Raw genomic sequence first — 21,796 nt, forward strand, 5'->3', positions numbered from 1 at the left:
CTAACCTATTGCGGAGGTAAAGGCTGATGAAGAGCTGATAGGAACAGCCCCATGCACAACTGGTTGTGAGGCCACAATTGTTAATGGAGGAATACTTCGCAGAGAGTCAACAATAATTGGATCCAAAGTGCTAGTAATTAAAAAACTTAATGAACCAACGGTAAAACTGCGAATCAAAGCAGGCAACAACCCAATAAAGGAGGTAGAAGAGAACGTAGAAGAGAAAGCCCTAGAAGAACTTTCTACCTCCACAAATAAAGAATTTGTACTTTATTTTCTTTCGTTAAGGACAAAAAATTGAAAAACAAAATTGTGTTTTCTTCGCTTGGAAACGGAGAGATCCCAATTCCTTGCGCCTATCCTTTTTCGTTTTTTTCCTATTTTTCAATAGAATTTTTGGGTATATCATATCCGTATCTATTTCATGATTCATTAGAATGGTTACTACCACAGGAAAACAAAGCACCATTACACCAACGACCAATGTATTTAAAGAAAACTGTCCAAGCATTTCAACATCTCTACATTCCTAAAGGTTAATAATGGTCAAACATTTTTACACGAGGCATCCTACGTCCACCAGTAACAGACACCTCTAGATCTGAAAAAAAAAAAAAAAAAAAGCTGACTAGCCTGATCCAGACATGTAGGACATGGCTCGCCGGAATTCTAGAGATTTTAGGGCGGCATCTGGGAAATGTTTTCCATCTGGTACCCATAATCCACCTGCATGAGGCAGTATAATCTGAGGTTGACTGCCCCCTTGGCCTTCTTCCCCAGCTTTAGTAGTTGAGATTTCTTTCTTTTTCTTCACAAATTCAAAGAATTCTGCAACTTGGCGTGCATACCTTCACCAGAGCCAGTTCAGGAATCAGTTAATATCTAAAGGCTAATATGACGAAAAACTAAAGGTCATGTTATCTTACTGTCTCTTTGCTTCAATATCTCTGCTGAAATCTATGTTGGGCTCACAGTCAAGCACCAAAGCAGGAACCTGTTCATAGAAAAAGATTAACAGTTCAAATGAGGAAAGCAATCTAATCCAAATTCCACACAGAAAGGAAACCATCTTACCTTCTGAATGCTAGAATGCATATGATTACCCTCTAAAAAGAACACTCGATCTCTGATATCAGGGTGCAAAGAGCTATCCACATGAATGGGTAACTTACTAACAGACAGTACTCCATGATTTCCACTTTCAAAGGGTAAAAGCCAGCTCTCATGCTTTTCATGCAAGTCACGCAGATAATCTAGGCTCACCCCACCCTCTTCTGCTCTTTTTCGCAGCATCATCCTCTTATGGCATGTATCAGGACTTGCCCTTAGATAGATAAAACCATCAGGAATAAGCCCCGGCAAGCATGATACAACTGGATCAAACCATGAGTCATAAATGCTGATCTCCATCTCATTCATCCAATTTGCTTCATGAACAGCTCGTACAAACACCTTAATAGTAAAAACGAGATAAAGTTATCAGCCTTGAAACTCTTAGGTCAGCTTTCTTCCTCTTGATTGGAATAAACCAAAGGAGAAAGAGAAAACTGCAAGGATTAAAATCCAATGACTTTGGTCATTGTTGAACAGAAAATTCATAAAAAAAAAAACTTCTAATATTTCGCTTTCCTACATCAAGATAAAAACATAGACTAAAGAAAACTTCTTGAAAAGCAGAACATGACAACACAGAGAAACTCATCATCATATCATAATAACAGACAGGAAAAAAGGTAATAAGAAGAAGAAACTACTCTATGCTTACCATTCTGTCACTGAAAACGCTCCTTTCCATTAACCTGAGCGGCTTAAGACCACCAGATGACTCTCTCTCCTGCATAACCCTTGTAACAAAGACATAATTTTGAAAGGTATAGGCATACCTCTGTGGTTCAGCATAAAACGCATCTAATATATTGAAATGGTCAGGTCCAACATTCTGCCACTTATCAATGGGTTCTGGAACAATCTCAACAAGATCGCGCAGCTCCAGTGTTTCATTAGCTATTCTTTGAAGGAACGTCGTCTTTCCAACACTGATATTTCCTTCAACACAGAATGTTAACCGTTTCTTTGAAGCTGGATTTGTATCTGAGTTCAAATCCTTCAGTTCTTCATCCACACTCTCCTTAATAAAAGTTGTTATACTCTCGGCATGATTTCTGTGGATAATCCCAACAGAACTTTGTAAATACTCAACCATCTTCTGACTAGCCTTTCCAAAAAACTGCCAAGGAGAAGCTAAAGTTCAATTCAACAAACAATCTAACCAAATAATCATACAAAAAATGGTTTCTTCCATGCCAATAAACAACACAAGTTTTTACAATCAATTAAATAAAAAATTCCGGTCCTCGCGTTTAGGGAGTCAACAACCATTGAACCATTTTAGATACAGATTGAGCTTCATTTAGTTCTCTATCCCTTGCTTTCCAATACACCCATATCTACCATTCACATAAGTAGAAACCATCGATGAATTGTGGAAGCCATGCCTGTGTATTATGATGAAAAAGGAACTGGAAAGTAACGGAAAGGAGTTGGACTCTCATGAAAAAAATGGGGAAAACTCACATCTTAAACACTAAAAACTTCAAACAAATGGACTTTAATGAAACAAAAACCACTATTTAAATCAATTTTCGACATCACCCGCATGAAAAACTAACCAAAACATACACATTAAAACCAGTATAAAATAAAAATAAAAACCGCAACTCCATTTAAACAGTTCGGTACCAAACAAGCTTCCCATAGATAATAGCAGGAAAAAAAGAAAGAGAAAACCTTGTCCTTGTACAACTGCTTGAGCTCAGCAACACCTTGAATCCCATTCTCCACAAGCTTCCTCAAATTCCTAGGTCCAACGCCCGGAATCGTCAACAAATCCGGACTCCCCACCAAAACCCCAGAACCCTTTTGCCTTCTATTCAACCTTATCGGCTTAGCTTCCTCTTCAATTTCATTCAAATCCTTGGAAGTTTCAATTGGACTCAACTGCTCCTCTATCCCACTGGAATGGCACCAAGCCGGCCGGATACCAACTCTCCCAGGCCAAGCCCGTAGAGAGGTTCTTGTATTTAAACGGGGCTGATAGAGATAACTAGCAGTAGTGTAGAATCGGCGGGAAAGAGAGGAAGTTTTGTTGGTAAGAGCGGCGGCGGCGGCGAGAGAAGAGCCACAACCTGGGAGAGTGGCAGTGGGCATTGAGAAAGAAATAGTAGAAGAAGAAGCAGGGGTGGAGAAAGGGAGAGGAAGAGAAAGAGAGAGAGAGAGAAAAGGGAGAGAGGGTTTAAGGGAAGAAGTGGAAAGCAGGGGAGGAGCAGAAGGGGTTCTTCTTATCAGTTTCTGCATCCCTCAAAAGCATTTCACTATCTTTTTGTCTGATGTTAGGGTATCTATTGAATTCGAAAAAATGTAAAACTGAAGAAGATAAGACTAGAGAAAATAGAAAGGAAACCCTCAAAGAGAAGAGGCGGGAAGGAGAGGGAAAGAAAAACCAAGGGTTTTGCTGTTGGTAATGATGGTGCCAGCCAGCTCTTTTTTCCTTTTTGTTAAGAACAGGGTTTTTGAGTGAGTTGGTGGATTTATTTATTATTATTTACCAACATGTTGTTTTGAGAATCGGGAATGGTTGTTTTAGGGTTTTCTTTCTCTTTTTGCTCTGACCAACATACAAACAACATAGGTAGAGATACTCCTTAATCAGCTTAATTATTAAATTATAAAATTGAAAAAAAAACCATTTTTTACGAAGTAAGTGATTCATTTAAATTATCCACATAATATTCATGTGAGTAAGATCTTTAGAATACAAATATTCACATTGGAATCCGCATCCAGCAAATTAGAAAATTATCATTTCAAAGATTAAAAAAAAAAATCAAAAGAAAATAAATAAATCTTACAAGCACAAGGAGAAACAGCACCATGTTGAGAGAGGATAAGGGATGCTCTCTACTCTCTATATAACAAGGTCTTGTAAATTGGGATGGGATTAGTCAAACATCTATTGAAGATATGGACCAAGTAAGAGAATTCAATTTACATTATCACATCAGTTGTTAAAGAACACGACGTAAAAGAAATGCTTCACCCTGTTCCCCATTTGCCGACCTTCTCTCCAAACAGCAAGCTGTTAGCTGCCTCAGTAATCTCTCAAGATACGACTGTAAGCACCCTTCCATATCTTGCGTGTTCGGATTTGTTGACAGTATCATTGCATTAACTGTGTCTGCCACAAGATCACGTTGCGACTCTTCTAGAAGGTATCCCACACAGGACTCCTGTGGATGTTCATATGCCAGCAAAGCAACACAGTCCTAATTGAAAAACCAACTCATATATTAGCTTTGGGAAGCCTTTTGATCCTACATTCCTTCTTCACATGCACTACGTAGAAATAGATGTTAACCATGTCTAAAAGTACATACGAGAAATGACGAGCTTTTGTAAATCTTAATTTTCTTAAAATATACACAGAAAGGGAAAACAAAATTATATCAGCTCAGATGCATGTCAAAATGAATTAATATAAACTAAAAATAAAAGGAAATTAACAAGCTCGGCACATCCCTAACATAATGTTTGTCATCTCACATATTCAAAATGCAACTCTCAGTATAGACCAAAGGGAAAGTATAAGAAAAAGAATTATCAACCTGCACTAAATCATCAAATCCAGCCAACCGAAAAAATTTTGCCAATTCAATTCTTCCATACTTAACAGCCTCTTCAAGTGCTCCTACCTACACACAGGAAGTATCTCCCAATATATCAGAACCGAGAATTTAGGTTAGAAGTCTCAAGAAGTGAAAAAGACAACAAGGTATATCCAGTAAGATATTTTCCATCAGATTTCAAAACATGATGGATAAGAATTTTTCTGTAATTAGTGCCGTTATTCATACAAAAACTAAAGATGGTAATCACTAGATAAGCTAATATATAGGAAAGAAAATGTACCCGAACAAATTCGATAAATTTTTGGCAGTGCAGCAGAAAGCAAGTAGCAGATTTGTCATCCTGCATGTAGCATGACATAACAGAAAGGTTTGTGTATAAATCCAAAACACTAAAGCTATTTCAAGCATACATGGAATAATGAACAAGGGGACTGCCACAACACTTTCTTCACCACTTACAATTTATGTGCGACAGAAATTTGTAGCTAATTGAACATACATTAGTAGCAAACAATCAGAAGACAAGGAAAATCATAAATGTTGTGACTAATATCCAAGGCAAACCCTAAGGTTTGAGGAGAGCAATCATGAGTTTTAATGTAATTGCTGCTTTGAAAGTAGAATAATATACAATTCTTCCCTCTTTCTCTTCCAAGGATGAAATGACAAGAATATTAGCATATTCTGTTCTATCACTGGCTAACCTGACCCAGTTTAAACATCTCTATCCTAGCCATAATATAGGGACAGAGGAAAAGGGAAAGAAGGAATGACAAGAATTACTGAAGTAAAAGGCAAGAATGCAAGTTAAATTTGATATTTATAAATGCAGGGCACTCCTTGAGTTCCCAATGGCCAAAACAACAATAATGGAACCAGAAAAGAAAGAATCAAGAGACAAAAAAGGTTAAAATATGCCATTAATCCTTGTAAAGTACAAGGACTAACTGCATATTTTAACTGACAAAAAATATATATAAATGCTTTAACAGAACAAAGAAACAAAGTTCTAGAATGACATTAAAGGAGCCACATACAAGTCCCATTCACATGCATTGACAACATAACTTAATCCTCTTATGACAGTTGATATATGTTTTCACAACAGTAGACAAAATCGAATAGTGTACAGACCTGAACAATCTGGGGATACCAATCACGAAGTTTGCTAATTGCTGCATCAATCTCACCATTCCTGATGAGCTTCATTGCAATGAAAACACAATAATCACTAATTTAACCAGGACAGCAGAAGAAAGTGATCAAAGTAAGCATAGTAGATTACAGGTAACAAATATTCAAAAAAGAAAAGATAGTCTTATATATATAACATTGAAGGTGCTAACAGAAGAATAAATATTCATTAGTTGACTCTTGCTACTTCTTTTTCCTTTTTTTGGTGGGGCTTGGAGCAACAAAAAAAGTTTGAGCTCATGAATATGGTATTTACACAATGGGAACACCCATCCTTACAAAACAGTTAGCTTACGCCCAAGTTACTGGAGATTTAAAACTAACAGCAAAATGAGACCCTCGTAACCTAGGAAAAAATGAGTGAAGGATGTGGCTACACCAAAGGCAAACTTAACTATTAATGCTCAAAATAACTGACTTTAGCCAACTTCATTGGCCACATGTCTAAATTTTCTGTTCAATTATTAGAAAAGTTAAGGGAACAACTCCTACAGGAAAAGCATAACTAAATTACAACTATAATACAGCACTGTGAATTGTCAAACAATTACAAACCTGTCGTAGAATCTTTCTCTGATTTAGTGCATATCCGATATCCTGCTCGTCAAAGCCATTTTCTTGAGCTATATAGACAGGGGGGATAGTGCTTTTACTAGCCAAATCAAATGAATTGAGTGTATCTTCATAGCCATAATGTAGCAAGTAAGAGCGAACAAGTCTGTTCAATAATAACAGAAAGGTATATATTAAAATATACACTACGCCATACTAATAATTAAGCTTAATAGGATAAAGAGTAATAAGTTTTCTCAAGTTGACTTTTACACCCACCCAAAGAGAGGCAAATAGCCCCAGCTTAAGGCTCTATAACTAAAAAACTATTTTTTAAGAACTTTAAGCTATGGCCAAAGAGTAAATCCAATTACATATAACTTCTATGCATATACTTTTATTTTCTCTGATTTAACAGTATGACACTTTATCCTCCAAGTGCTAAAAATTTAACTTGTACTCAATATTTTTGGTGCTTCGAACCTTTTTAGAGTCCTCTAAGCTGCGGATGAAGACGAACAGAACTATGTTCAGCGAGCAACAGTGTGTAATTAGTATTTTTGTTGCGGATGCATTTTTCGGAAAAACATTTGTGTCGTAAGATGCACAAAAGAGGAACAACAGCAGATAGCGTTGGTAATTTTATTTATTAGGAATCAATTTTATGATTATCTTATTAGGGAAGTATTAAAGATTGTAATTATGAGTACTTCTTGCTTTCTTTAGGTCTTTCCTTAGTAGGATTACTTCCTTAGTAAGTCTTTAAATTGAAGTATGTAAACGCTATTTAAGAGGTCATTTGACAAGTGAATGATAAATATATATATCGAACTAAACAATTGCAAGATTTAAGATTCTCTCTAACGAGTCTAAGGTCTAAAATTCCCTTCAACAAGTTCCACTTGTTCATTGGTCATTTGCGATATAGAAATAGAAATTAGGGAAAGAGCCCTGCTATGATTAATGGTTTGCCTGTGAATCCTGTGACAAGATCCACCAGTCGGGACCGTAACAATTTTCATCATCGTGTAGCCCACAAGCTTCTGTTTTATAGAATTATTACATTATAAAACCAGTACCTCAAATTTAAAGCTGTCACACTTCTTTAGCCACAAACATAAAAGCATGCAATAGTAATCAGACAAGCATGAGGCAGAAAATACTTTTAGCAGCAAAAGAAAAACTTACCCATAACTAATATTTGGTGGAAGAGATATCTTTTCAATAGTCATCTGCCGCTTCAACCTCTCTTGAGCTTCATATTCCTGATGCAAGGCATCAAACATATAAATTTGAAAATAAAAAATAAATAAAATAAGAAAAACAAACAAAACAACCTTAAGAAATCCCATAAGGTGACAGACGGAGAGGACCAAGATATACTAAAATCCAAGTTACCATACATTCATAAAAAACAAAGCATGCTGCAAAATAAGGAAGCATAACTTGCCTTCAAATCAAAAGCAAATTTCTTTTGCCCAAAGTTGACATGAACCCTGCACATTTTGAAATAAGAATGTCATACAAATAATCATGGTTAAAAACACTATGCCAATATCTATTTGCATTGTGATGAACTTTGAAATGATATGAGCCAATGGACAAGAAAAATTAAACAAGCAGATAAGATGCACCATAACTGCATTTTAGGAGTTCATAACAATCAAGGAACTGGTAGCCCATGATCAAAATGGACAATCTACTAGCAGAAATTGAACAAGAAGAGTGCATTTAATTTTTAGAACTAACATAATTATGACAGATTATTTTCAACATTTAAAGATAAAAATCATAAACATGTACTTCTAGCACAATACCATGAAATTGCCCCTTCATGATATTCCTAATTATAACATTCCCCGCCCTCAAAATATATATATCTAACATTCCCCAAGTTCTGAAAATATACATGTCTCTCACGGACATCACATCTGGTAGCAATCAACTTCTTAATATTTAGTAGGTATCAAGGGGAGTCCACATTATAGAAAACTTCAAATGGAATTATCTGTATGCAGGGCTTGTAGCAATTTACACTATCAATTCATATTCCAACCATCTTTTCTGGGGCTTAGTAAATCCAACCCAATGGCTACCAGATCAAGGAAATATCTGGTATATTGATGTATCAAAAGAAAATGCACTACTGGTCCAAGGATACAGCTTCAAACAAGATGAGCAAACAAGTATCAAGCAATTGCTCGATTTCAGTTTGACAATTTATTTTCAGGCTCAACCAACATTCAAGCTCAATTTGAGGTCTGGAATTTTTATTTCCACTTAATGCCATATAGTTTGTAACTCACTATTGTACCCCCACTATCAAGAAATAAGCTTGTACAATCTCCAGCAAGAAACTAGCTACATTCGTGTATCTAAAAAGAATCAATTATCTACTCCCAACCTAAGAGGAAGTTTAAGCTAAATTTAACCCTCAAAATAGCTTTACTAGACCATGGACAATGCCAGAAATAGAAGTGCAATGACTAGCACATTACCACTCATTTATTGAAAGAAACCTCAATGTGTCAAGAAGCAAAATAGCAACACGGTCAATTAACTAAACGAGAGGAAAGAAGAGAATAAAATGATATCTCCATTATTCTTATTCCACACTCAAAACAAATATGGGTGTCTTATCACGACATATAAAAGAGAATTCATATAAGTAAACTAAACAGAAGGTATGCATACTCCTCATTTTGGCTGTGAACTGCAATTGTAGGAAATAAGCGACCCTTCATTTCCTTTTCCTTGCAAACTGTTCCAACTAACACCCCATTTTTACTGGCATCAACATAATGAGCTTAGAAAATCGTGAGAATCTTCAGGAATGAATATACCTTAAAATTCAAGCAAATAGAAGCCCAATGACAATTGTATCTTACGTGAAAAAGAATTCCTGTGAAGCATAGTTAATGCCACCCCCAACAGTATCTCCTGTTGTATATGTTGGACCAAAAGCATCTCCCTTTCCTTGTCCACGATATAGCAATCCATCATCCCCATGATACCCACAACTGTTTACTTCCCATCTGCCATAGTCAAGAAGAATACTTTGATATTACATATAAGAAGTGAAGACAAATATTTTTTTCCTTAGTTTCAGAAATTTGACAAACCCAATCAAGAACACCTACACAAAAGCTGTCTTAATAAATTTCTTTCTCTGTTAAAAAACCTTTTGTTGATGACAGGGTCAAAAAATAGAATCTAAAACTGTAAAAAGGTATTTATAAAGACAAAGCTCATTCTCTCTTTGTTCCTACCCAAACATTCTCAAGCAATAAAAAGACATCCTCTCGCCTAAGAGACGTTTACTCTTCCTTCCTCATTTCTCTCGATATCCTGAACCTGTCTTCAAAACCAGACAAAAATGCAACTTAACTGAATTAACAACAGAAAAGCCTCCATACAAGATCATTTCTTTTTCTTCCTGCAGTAAATTGCAGCACTTCCACGTCAAATAATTTATGTTTTCCTTTTTTCCATACAATTAACATATGTTCACTTACTAAGAGCTTCATCCTATCTTCCTTCTCTTTCTTTCCCTCTTTTTCCACACTCAGAAAACAACCGTTGAAACAAAAAGGAAAGAAACAAGAGAGTACCCAGGATTAAATGTTTTTCTTCCATTCTCAAGCAATACACAATCATACATACGGCGAAACTACAAACACAAACACACACACAGAGTATAATTTTTTTAACGTTTTTTCTATGTTACACCGTAATAAATACAAATATAAAGTAGTAAAAACATTTTCTTGTCCCACATTTCTTCGCTTTTCCAACAACTAATCAGACATTAATTTAAAAAATAAATAAAAATAGTAAAACTATAAAGCAGCAGTAAAAGAAAACAAAATATCACTCTATCCTATTCCTTGCTTTTCCTCTCCCCTGCTGCGTCATAACTCATAATCAACGAATTGATCCCCTACCCCCCTTTTTCTCTTCTTCTTCTTTCAACAACTAAAAGAAAACGGTTTAAAACAACAACAGAACTCTTAACTTTGAACTATAATAATCACGAACACTTCAATTAAAACTCCTTCCTATCAACAACATTATTCAGTATAAAAAACGTAGCTTACCCGGGCTGCCTCCGCATCTTGAAGCCTTCATTGGTGAATCCAATGGCAATTTGTCCCTTAGCCCCAGCGTCCTTCACATAAATCTCGAAGTAATAAAGCAGACGCTTCACTGGAGCCGGCTTATTAGCTTGAACCACACCGACGTCGTGACCATGTAGGTTAACAGTCGTATACTTCACCGACAACTTATCAGGCGCCACCACCAGGAACCCTCCCGAGCTATTGATCGTGTTGAGCTCTTTCGGAGCCTCCTCCTCATCCTCCTCCATCTCCGTCGGAGCCGCAGAGGAGCGTAGCCGAGATAGCTCCAAGAAGTATAAGCCTAGATCTCGGTTTATGCCATCAAGTCTGCTGCTCTTCCCGTTGTTGCTTTGGCCATTGTTTGTATTACTGGAGTTCATTTCTATGGAAACCCAACCAAGGAAACCTAAATTTATTTTCAAGCAATCATCTGATTTTGAGCTGTTCCTTTTTCGTTCCTTTTTTTCTAAACGAGACTTAATTGAAAAGAAGACTTTCAGATGGAAATGGATTTTATTTCCTTCGATTCTACTTTGGGGAGAGAACTGACGAAGAAGCAACCAAAACTTTGGTGAAATTCCAAAATGGCCTCTTTTAACTTCATTTTACTGTCGCTACAGGTCATCATGGCCGGATTCAGCCCAACCAAAATTCTATTCCCGTTTGTTAGGTTGAACTCGAAATATACCCGTTTGTTAAGTTTGATGGCTTGGATTCGAAAAATGAATTTAAAAATATTAAAATTTGAATTTAGCTTCTCTAGTATTAATTTTTATATATTTTATAAAAATATTAAAATAAACATTTTTAAAGAATTAAAAAAATTTAAAATATAAATACTTAAATAATAATAAAACAGATACAACTTAATAAGTAAATGTCTTTAATATAGTAACAAAATTAATAATAAAACAAGAGTTATACAACAAAATAGTAACAACATAATAGTGAAATTATAACAAAATTGTGAAAAAAATGAAAATACAAAACAACAAAAGAAACTACGAGCTTGGGCCAAAAAAGTCTTACCTATGGACCAACCTATTTTTTAAACGGATCTTATTTTTTTTGCCCAAATTCATTTTTCAGACTTATCTTTTTACCCAAACTCTCCCACTTTTCGGGCGGGCCCATGAGCAAGTCTAACTGCCGCTAACCAAGTTTATATATAATGAATTAATCCAATATTGTTAAATATGTGATAAATGTCCCTATTTGCGTTCATATATTTTTATCTTCAACATTTTTTTAATTTTAAAATACCACATCAATCAATTTATTAGGTTAATAATTATATTTGAATTTTAAAATCTGAAATTAAATTCCTAAAAATAAAATAAAATTTCAAATTTATGAAAATAATAAAACTTATAACATATTTTAATATTTTTATAAACAAATATTATTGTAAAATTTAAATATCTATATTTATAATTTATTTCTATGATTTATAATCTTCTTATAATCTATAACTTATATAATATACATACTTGGAAAAACTTTTGAAGTGATAGAATGTTTTTACTATTTATTATTGACTTATTAATAAAATAGCCTACAATGAAAAAAAAACCAATTAACTTATCAAGAAAAATTAATACCCAATTGAACCTTTAAAGATAATTAATTAACCAAGTATTTTTGTTAATGTTGACCAAGTTTAATTGTTAATTTTGTTGGCGTAGGTCAATCAAACGATACTATATAACTTTGGTTGAATTTTCTAAAAATGTCGAAATTAAAAAAATTACTAGATTAGGCTATTTTTGTAAAAATTACGGGACTAGGTTGATTTTACGAAAATGTTTCTAGTTGGAAGTATTTTTCATGTCCATTTTTTTAAGGTTAGGGTTTAGTTTTTTTTAAAAGTATGGTTAGGAAATACTTACTCTTAGAACCTAGGATAAGGGTTTAGTCTAATCCTAATATCCTGATTAAGACTATGAATCGCGCATACTAGCAGTGACTCCGAACACTCACCAATCATGCTTCTGCTTACTAGCCGAAAGCTCAAATAAGTTTTTCCTTGCTTTTAGACTTGCTCAGAGTGGCTCTTGATTGATCCAATACTTTACACACATAACAAACACATTCCAAACTCATTAAAAACAGCCTTAAACACAACCAAAGAGCAAGGAAAACACAAATCAAGTCTCTCATTTCTCACTACCGAAAAATAGCTAATTTTGCCGGAATTGAAGTTTCAACATCCTAATCTCGTTTCTAATCCTCAATTTCAATTTCAAACACCCTAATTATCGTTTAATCTCAGCTCTAAACCACTAATTTTACCTAATTCCATAATTCTAAAATTTTCGAAAAATTAAAGCTCTCAATAACATGTAAAAGATGGAAAATGTTTGATTTTTAAAAATTCGGTAAGGACCTATCAAATTGAGATGGAATACATTCTAATTAGGTTAGAATGAACCAAAAATCACTTTGAAAACACAAGTTTACTCAAGATTTCGAGATTTGTCATTTTTTAATCCAATATTGCTTTAAAAACATTAAGTCTAAATAAATCTTCATACAATCGTTTAAAACTGAATTTGAATTAACAATACTCCTTATTTAATCCTAAAAAGTCAGAATATTACCTCAATTCGTTGAAAACAACAATCTACAACTCTAATTCGGGATTTGAACACAAAAGAACAATGACAAAATTAATGAAGAAAACATGGTTTTCCTTTGATATTGAGGGTTATTTTGGTGTTTGGGAGGTTAATAAATGAAAATGGATAACTCTCTGATTGTGGTTTGGAGAAAAATTTGAATGGGTTTTGGTTTAAGAGAGAATTAGACTTGAATGACTCAAAGTAAAAGACTAATTTCCAAAAATTGGGCAATTTTCACTTTTGGTCGCTCCCTATTTTTCCCATTTTCCAATTAGGTCCTAACTCAATTAAAACACACTATTTTCAAATTAAACCTCATAATTAAGTTTCATTTAGATTAATTAATAAAATAAAACCTGATTATTTTATTTTAATACTTTAATTAATTATTTATGACCTTAATTTCAGTATCCATCTCAAACTCTCGATTTAATAACCCGATTTTTAGTATGTGACATCAATAATAAAAGTTCCAGCAACATCTAGTAATGCATCCTCCCCAACTAGTAGGAATGAATTTATCAATCTTTCAAGCACATCTTTTGTGATGCTTATCAGATACACAAAGGTTTAATCCACTGGTTGCAAAGACACATAATATGCTTAAAAATTTTCTAACTCAAGTTTTCTACAAGTAGATGGATGAATCAAATTAACACTAGCTCTTAAATCAAAAAGTGCTCTTCCTACATGCATTCCTCCTATTATGTGACATTGAAAAACTAACCAGGTCTTTTGACTTAGGAGGGATCCTACGAGAAACTAAGGCACTACACTCCTCACTAATGATAATCTCCCTATTTAAGAAAGCTTCTTTTTTTCCTCAAACATTATCTTTCAAAATAATTTTTTATACTAAGACATTGTTTTAAACACTTCAAATAGAGGTGCATTAATTATGAAGCATTTGAAAACTTCTAATAATTTAAGAAATTTTGACTTTCACATTTCTTAACCGAAAAATGTGGTTAAGGGTTTTCTAATGGCTCACCTATTGGTTTGGGCTTAATATAATTTTTATCACCATACTCAGACTTTAGTGGTGGCTTGATTTTGCTCTAACTATTGTTTACTTCTATAAGTTTAAATTTGTCTAAAGGCTCGACTTTACGCGTTTCTTCTTTAGCTTCATTTCCAAGTTCCTTAGAATTCTCTAAGTTCTTTCCAAATCTAAGAGTGATGAGTTTAGCTTGCTCTACTTCTCCTTTGTTATTGTTATTGGTATTACAAAGAAAACTCCTATGGGTCTAATAGATAATGCTAGGTTTATTAAAGGTAATAAAGTCCTTATATTGTTGAAAAACGCATTAGGTGTACTGCGAAATTTAAAGGTTTTTTATTAAATCCAAGATCATCTCGATTATTGAATGATAAATCTTAAATGATTTTGTACATGAATGTGTCTCGATATAAAATAAAAAAATACACACAAAGAAAGAAAATAGGGTGAGGGTAAAACAAATCTTTCAAAAGAAAATTTGATAACCTATGCACTCAAAAAAAGAGCAAGATTTCTTAACTTATTAAGTTCTTAATCAAATCTTGGAACTAGCTAGAGATGAGTTCACTATCAAGGATACCCTAAGCTCTAGAATGTCAAGAAAGGGCTCCAAATAATGAAGTAAGTTGTATGAAGGAAGAGATGTGCAACTTCTTTAAATCATGCTAACATTAGGAGGAGAATGAGTTAGTTAATGTATAAGAATCAATAAAAACAAGTATTCGATGAATCCTAAATCAAACAAATAAGAAATAATGGTGAAAACCTAGAAAAACAACTATTCAACTTCGAATGATTAGTTTATGTGTTCTAAGTGTCCAAAAATTATGAAAGTTTAAGATAAAATCAACAAATATATAGAAATATTGTATTATCTGGAAAATTTCAACTCAAAAACCAATTAGATTAACAAAATAATATGTTTTTTTGAATTTATCTTTTTTATTTATTCAGTCTAAATAGTAACTAATTGAAATAAATTTTGAAAAAGTTAAAAAGTTCAAATTAGATATACAAAAATTAAAGAAAAGGGTTAAAAAGTGAATCTTGTCATTTTTTTTTCAATTTGTGTTTGTAACAAAGTTTCAATGACTTTTCTTAGATAACATGGTATAGAATTAAGGATTAGGATGAAACAATAGAACATGAGCTTTGATACCAAATGATGCGGAAGCTCAAGAGTGAATTTTGAAGTCTGAACAATCAATTCAAAGTAACTAGACTCTTTCTTGCTTCTTAAGGAACTTGTGACAAAGGTTCAATGCACTAAGGATATTCTTCAATTCAATTATGGAATTTAAAAAAGAATAGCATTAGAAATCAATGAATAAAACTTAGAATTGAACAGAACAAGAATTAAGAAGATAGAATAGAGAATTTAAAGAATGAAAGAGCTTTCATGGGCTACAAGGTAGCTTGTGGCAAAAGGGATTAGATACTCTTTCAACAACATGAGAATTCAATAAAACCAAGTCAGTTTAGTTGGAAGGATGGTTAAGCCTTCTTTAATGTCAAGACACTAAAAAAGAGCTTTAGTGACCTTTAATTAACTCTCTAAGTTAATAAAATTAGGTAAGCTAAAGTGAAAAACTCCCTCAACAACTCTTAATAAATTGGAGTAAAACTTACTATCAAGAACACCGTACGAATTTATTATTGACAATAAGAAGAATTTATTATTGACCATAAGAGAAAAACTTCCTTAGTGATTCGTTTGACAACTTGTTGAATTTTAATTATTATATAAATGGTAAGAATGAAGTAGACAAACTCATTGGAATTCAATCTAACATATATTAGAAAAGTATAAAAATATGGATTTGTTAAATCCAAAATTTTTTAGTTAGCATTTGTTATTGAAATTTGGATTTGGATTTTAAAATTTTAGCTTTAAATTTTATGATTTATGAATTCATTATTTTCAATTTATGGTTTGGGAACTAACATATTTGAAATTCAAGATTTTGAATTAATCTAAATTCATTGTTTAAATAATTCAAATTTAGATTTGGATTTCATCTAATTATAAGCATTAAAACTTTTTTAATTTAATTATTTAGGAGAATTTTAAATATTGTTGTTTGAATAGGATTGGACCAGCCGGTCGAACCAAGAATCGACCGAGGTATCGATATGGAAAGGTATTAGACTGATTGACCCGATAACTGGTACAAACCGGTTGATTGGATGGTTGAACCAATTGAATAAGAAATTTTTAAAATATTTTTATTAAAAATCTATTTTAGATATTTTACAACTAAATTGATATAAATTTTATATAGATATGGGTATTATAGTATAAATAATATCAACAATGTTATCTTTCAAAATTAAAAAAATCTAAAACATTAACTTTTTAAATAATATGAATGAATCAATAATATTTGAGACTAAAATTGTAAAACATTATGACCTAAATTGTTGTACAAATATACACTATATTGATATCATATATGTAAATACCTTATTTCAACTAGATTCAATTTTTATGAACCCCTATAATAAGAAAAAAATTGGATTGGACAGTCGAATTAATTGGATCGAAAATTAACTGAGGTACCAGTCTGAAATAAGAGGTCAAATTAGTTGACTCGTATTATTATCGAGACAATGAATACTTGTTACATAAAGTTAGTCCTAAATTAACACTTCTTATTATTATCGGGACAACAAGACTTCTTCCTTCTTTGAGCATAGTCATAATTCTTTTCAATATAAGCATACTACGCTCAACGTTTAACTCCATTATTTCTCAACCTTTTAACTTCTAATTTTTAGATATGATTTCCTTGAAAAACTTAATGTATCTACGCATTATCTCTAGCAACAACAAATTAATGTTTAATGCTTTGAACATGTCCAACTATTTATAGAGTTTCTCATTTTCCCTCATTTTCTTATCTTTTGGTTGTTGAAGGAATGGAGGGGGAGGTCTCACTATCAAAAGTTGATAAATTACACTCTCTTTTTTTCACTTTTTCTTCTCAAAAATAAAATCTTAACTTCAGCAAATATTTAAAAACAACACGTGTGCTCTCCCATTGGACAATATCACTTTATCCAAAAAAATAAAAGTAACTAGTTACATGTGTATATAAGTTATTGGGCAAAAGTCGCTTTGCCAAGTACATCACAACCCAATTGAGGAGCTCTCTAGCCTCCCAAATGGGCACATCAAGCTCATATAGGTACATCAAACCCATATAACCAGCGTACCTTCATTCATAGGGCTTTAATATGTGGGTAGAGTGGAGATATTTATGGGCTGAATTGAGTTCTGATTAAGTTTAAATATAATATTAATATATTTTATAATTATTTAAATTTAGTTAGACATAAAGTATGAGTTTAATTTTTTTAAATCTGTTTATATTTGTAAATGATTAATTTAAATTCATTTTAAGTTCATTCATAATAATTTTAAAATTTTGTTAAAAATTATATTTTTTTGAAAAGAAGAAAAATTTATTATTTTTAATTTAATATATTTTTCATTTATTAAAATATTATATTGGCATCTTAATATTTTTTTAATGTTTATGTTATAATATTATATATTAATATGATTTAGTATTTTTATGTTATAAATTACATAATATAATATTTTAACAAATTAAAAATAAGCTGGGTTGAAACACCTTACAATTTAAACAGAGTATATATATATATTTTTTGCACAAATATTTTTGTCCTAACCCTCCAAATTTTGGGCTTTGGACAAGTATTACAACGAATGAACAGCTGTAAGCGAGAGTATGCCCAGGTAAGGAGAACCTTTATCCCAACTATAGCTCTTCAAAAGACTGCAAATTCTTCCTCCAAACAGTGATTTTAGCATGAGAGTGCATTTGAGCATCCCTTGAGGCTTGTTCTTCCGTGTTCTTCACTTTCTAAACATGAACAATAATCAATTTAATGAATTTATGGATTGAATTCATTTTTATCACTTCCTGGCACCAACTCAATCTTCTGTTTTTAAATATTAGTACTATATTGTTTTTCTTTTTAGCTGTAAAGTGTTAATAACTAGAATTATAATGTCAAGTGTATGCACAGATTCTACAGTTAATTTATAGGGTTATTGTGAGTTGGCCCGGGGTCATCCGATTTTCCATGGTGGGGTGCCACTAGTATCTTTTGCCTGTCAATAATTTTCTTGATATTAATAATTGAGTATTTGAGACGCGGCTTAGTCATATTCTTTTACCACACCCTTCTCTGTGAAACATGAAATCTGGGAAATGGGTAGGCTTTGTTACTCTTCTTCTGCATGTTTGTTTCTCCGGAGCTGATAAAATAGTAGCTTTGCCTGGCCAACCCAAAGTCAGTTTCCAACACTTCTCTGGCTACGTTACTGTCCATGATGAAAAGCCGCACAGGCAGAGAGCTCTGTTTTACTACTTTGTTGAAGCAGAAACCATGCCTGCTTCTAAACCACTTGTCCTTTGGCTAAACGGAGGTAAACTTTTACATGCAGTGTTACCTGTTTGAGTTTTAAATCATTCATTTATTAACTAACCCACTTTCACTTTTCTCTGCACCCTTTCCATAATTCATTCATTGATGTGCATGCCAGTTTTTTTCTTTTTGAGTAAAAGAATATATTTTGGGAAGATTGATGTATAGTTTTGTTTGCTTCAAGGCCCTGGTTGTTCATCTGTTGGAGCAGGAGCTTTTATTGAACATGGACCCTTTAAGCCAAATGGAAAGACTTTAACCAAAAACGCCAACAGTTGGAATAAAGGTCTTGCTACAGCATTACTAGCTAGCTATTACTTTCTTACTTCATTCAATTAATCTTTGACAGTATTTTGTTGCAGAAGCTAATATGCTGTACCTCGAGTCACCGGCAGGAGTTGGCTTCTCTTATTCGGCAAATAACTCATTTTACACCGATTTAAACGATGAAGTAGTAGGTATATATATATATATATATATATATATATATAAACTGGCTTAAAGGATGCTAGAAATTGATTGTATTCATCAGACATCTAACAAGGAAATGGATTTCATGTTGTGGTCTAATTTTCAAGCAAGAGACAATTTTGTTTTCCTGGAGAGGTGGTTACTGATTTTCCCTCAATACAAGAATAGAGATTTCTACATCACAGGGGAAAGTTATGCAGGTATATTCACCTCAGATTAATGCAACTACTTAAAAATTTGATTAGCTTATGAGTTAATATGCTTCTTTCCCAAACGGGACAGACATTAATGACTTATACCATAACAGGGCACTATGTTCCACAACTTACACTGCACATCATTCACTCCAATCTGAAGCTGAATCTGAAAGGGATAGCTGTAAGCACATAGAAATTTGCATTTTATCCCACTTTACTGAATTTGAATTTTGCCTAAATAAAACTTTTTGTTTAATCTTCATGAATGCAGATAGGGAATCCCCTTCTAGAATTCGTTACAGATATGAACTCTGCAGATCAATATTATTGGTCTCATGGCCTAATATCAGATTCAGCTTATGAGCTACTCCTTTCGTTTTGCAACTCTTCTCGACTCATGAGGGAGGCTTTGACACAGTCGTTTTCATCTGATTGTCTATCTGTTTACGGTGAAGTTGCAAAGGAACTTGGTAAATCTGTTGACAAATACGATGTGATCGCCGATGTTTGTCTATCATCTGGTCAGTCATCAATGGCAATATTCAGTCATCCCATGTTTTTAGGACCTCAGTTTTCATCATCTCTTCATTCTCAAGTGGATGGGTTCAGTCAACAGGTGAAATTAAGGCTTATATTGCAATAGCCAACATTGCAAGCCATTTTGCATAACCTTTCCTTATTTATCAATTTACTAATATTTCACGGTGATTAGCAAGTTAAAGTGGAAGCAGACCCTTGTATAGAAGACAAAACAACCAAATACTTGAACAGGAAAGATGTGCAGAAAGCTTTACATGCAAAACTTGTTGGAATCACCAGCTGGAACTTATGTAACAAGTAATCATTTCTCAATATTCCTAGTGAAGACCGGTATTAGTTGGTACTGACTTGATGTCCTAATTCCAGGATTGTGCAATACATGGACGACCTAGAGACACCAACAATTTATACTGTTGGTAAAATAGTGAAGTCCGGTATTCCCGTCATGGTTTACAGGTATTATATGCTTGTTTATAAATGGCTGTAGCTTTTACCTTATACAGTAATTGGACTTAAATCATTATCAACATGCTATGACAGTGGAGATCAGGATTCTGTTATCCCATTTACTGGTACCAGAAACTTAGTGTATAAACTAGCCAAAGCATTGGGACTTAAAACAACGGTGCCTTACCGACCTTGGTTTGAAGGGAAACAAGTAAGCCAAGTCGCAATATGAGTTATACCAGTAAACCAATGGAAACCAAATATTATTTATTACATTCTTCAACCGTTTTTGTTTCCCCAGGTTGGTGGGTGGACACAAGTTTATGGTGATATCTTGTCCTTTGCCACCATCAGAGGAGCTTCACACACCGCTCCAGCTTCACAGCCAAAGCGATCAATGGCACTGTTTAAGGCAGTTCTTAGCGGGAAACCACTGCCAGAAGCTTGAGCGTTCCCATGGATCCATCTACCTTTTTTATTTCAGCATTATGTATTCTCCAAACTAAGTGTCAGTATCCATTGTACTGCCATTGGCAATCTTTAATAATTAAATAATGAAAGTTTTCATACAGGGATGTGCTTTCCAATCAAAAAACAAATATCCATGGGTTAACAATACTGCCCTTTTCTTTTGTTTTAGTTTCCATTTGCATTTGCATTTCAGATTCCTTCCATGGCGTCTTATTGAATTGTTGCTAGCTTTTTCACACTTCTTTTTTGGCATGGCCTTGAAAGCAATTACTTTTGCAACATTCGAAAAAGGATGTTGTGGGGTCAGCCTGACAAAGTGGAAAATGGTTTCACACTTAATACATAGCTCAACATTGGATTCCATGTTTTATCTTCTAAATTTTTGTTGTTTACTTTCATGGTCTATTCCATGGTCCCGTATATTAAAGCTTTTATTTTCTTCTGACCTTAGACTTTGAGTGCTGCAGATAACGACCTCTAAGCCTAGTTAGTACATGTAGAAACAGTTTTTGTAAGGGATAAAAGGAGCTGTTTTATAACAATTGAAGACAATCAATTAAGCAGTTCAGTAATTATTTGTGTTTATTAGTTAATCCTCTATCTTCAGTTACGTACAAAGAATGATTTAAGTCTTATTATTCACTCTGTAGTAATGTCACATTTATAATTATTAAGTTTTTCTTTTGAAAACTCAACTGTAAAATCAAGTGACTCAATTATTTTTCTTATAAAAATGCACTTACTAAACAAATTCTTTATGAATAGAATAAAGTGCTAAAACCATCGTACATCTAACCTATACAAGTCTTACATATATAAGTATTTTTGACTTGCTAATATACATATTCATCACAATTATAATCCCCATTAAAATCGCCAAATAAAATATCTTCAAGATATTTCTTTAAGTCACTCGTTTCAATTTATATAAAATAAGAGATCTGATTTGTATGATCTGGATCAATTCAACTTTCAATAATTTATTTATTCATTAAATTGGTAAACATAGATACTCCAACATACTTCCATAAAATCACCTTAA

At 33.2% G+C, this 21,796-nt stretch overlaps 3 protein-coding genes across 5 annotated transcripts; 1 reads left to right on the forward strand and 2 right to left on the reverse strand.

Moving 5' to 3' along the window:
- Positions 1-393: 393 nt before the first annotated feature.
- LOC108456745 (uncharacterized) lies at positions 394-3,673 on the reverse strand. Its single transcript, XM_017755385.2, has 5 exons — positions 2,788-3,673; positions 1,766-2,227; positions 1,075-1,452; positions 927-994; positions 394-848 (listed from the first exon to the last, which is right to left on the reverse strand). Exons 1-5 carry the CDS (start codon positions 3,352-3,354, stop codon positions 629-631), a joined length of 1,695 nt encoding a protein of 564 aa, XP_017610874.1. The 5' UTR covers positions 3,355-3,673; the 3' UTR covers positions 394-628.
- A 165-nt stretch (positions 3,674-3,838) lies between these two features.
- On the reverse strand, positions 3,839-11,230 carry LOC108456746 (ran-binding protein M homolog). 3 transcript variants are annotated; one of them, XM_017755387.2, is made up of 10 exons: positions 10,529-11,230; positions 9,320-9,466; positions 9,126-9,218; positions 7,882-7,927; positions 7,620-7,696; positions 6,435-6,597; positions 5,820-5,888; positions 4,966-5,025; positions 4,662-4,748; positions 3,839-4,322 (listed from the first exon to the last, which is right to left on the reverse strand). In XM_017755387.2, exons 1-10 carry the CDS (start codon positions 10,927-10,929, stop codon positions 4,065-4,067), a joined length of 1,401 nt encoding a protein of 466 aa, XP_017610876.1. In that variant the 5' UTR covers positions 10,930-11,230; the 3' UTR covers positions 3,839-4,064. The 3 variants fall into 3 exon arrangements, with proteins under 3 accessions (XP_017610876.1, XP_052874795.1, XP_052874796.1); XM_053018835.1 differs by lacking the exon at positions 4,966-5,025; XM_053018836.1 differs by lacking the exons at positions 9,126-9,218; positions 9,320-9,466.
- A 6,979-nt stretch (positions 11,231-18,209) lies between these two features.
- LOC108454329 (serine carboxypeptidase-like 45) lies at positions 18,210-20,882 on the forward strand. Its single transcript, XM_017752744.2, has 10 exons — positions 18,210-18,629; positions 18,813-18,914; positions 18,991-19,086; positions 19,207-19,299; positions 19,407-19,477; positions 19,568-19,912; positions 20,009-20,133; positions 20,203-20,292; positions 20,377-20,494; positions 20,585-20,882. Exons 1-10 carry the CDS (start codon positions 18,398-18,400, stop codon positions 20,729-20,731), a joined length of 1,419 nt encoding a protein of 472 aa, XP_017608233.1. The 5' UTR covers positions 18,210-18,397; the 3' UTR covers positions 20,732-20,882.
- Positions 20,883-21,796: the final 914 nt, after the last annotated feature.

Source organism: Gossypium arboreum, chromosome 9 (assembly GCF_025698485.1).
Source record: "Gossypium arboreum isolate Shixiya-1 chromosome 9, ASM2569848v2, whole genome shotgun sequence".
Lineage (NCBI taxonomy): Eukaryota > Viridiplantae > Streptophyta > Magnoliopsida > Malvales > Malvaceae > Gossypium > Gossypium arboreum.

Coding starts and splice junctions, on each gene's coding strand:
- LOC108456745 (XM_017755385.2), bottom strand. CDS start 3,354: ATGCAGAAACTGATAAGAAGAACCCCTTCTGCTCCTCCCCTGCTTTCC. Junction 2,228..2,787: donor AGCAGTTGTACAAGGACAAG/GTTTTCTCTTTC, acceptor TCTCCTTGGCAG/TTTTTTGGAAAGGCTAGTCA. Junction 1,453..1,765: donor GCGTTTTCAGTGACAGAATG/GTAAGCATAGAG, acceptor TTTACTATTAAG/GTGTTTGTACGAGCTGTTCA.
- LOC108456746 (XM_017755387.2), bottom strand. CDS start 10,929: ATGAACTCCAGTAATACAAACAATGGCCAAAGCAACAACGGGAAGAGC. Junction 9,219..9,319: donor TCACAGGAATTCTTTTTCAC/GTAAGATACAAT, acceptor TGTTGATGCCAG/TAAAAATGGGGTGTTAGTTG. Junction 4,749..4,965: donor AATTTATCGAATTTGTTCGG/GTACATTTTCTT, acceptor TCCTGTGTGTAG/GTAGGAGCACTTGAAGAGGC.
- LOC108454329 (XM_017752744.2), top strand. CDS start 18,398: ATGAAATCTGGGAAATGGGTAGGCTTTGTTACTCTTCTTCTGCATGTT. Junction 18,915..18,990: donor CGCCAACAGTTGGAATAAAG/GTCTTGCTACAG, acceptor ATTTTGTTGCAG/AAGCTAATATGCTGTACCTC. Junction 19,087..19,206: donor TTTAAACGATGAAGTAGTAG/GTATATATATAT, acceptor CTAATTTTCAAG/CAAGAGACAATTTTGTTTTC.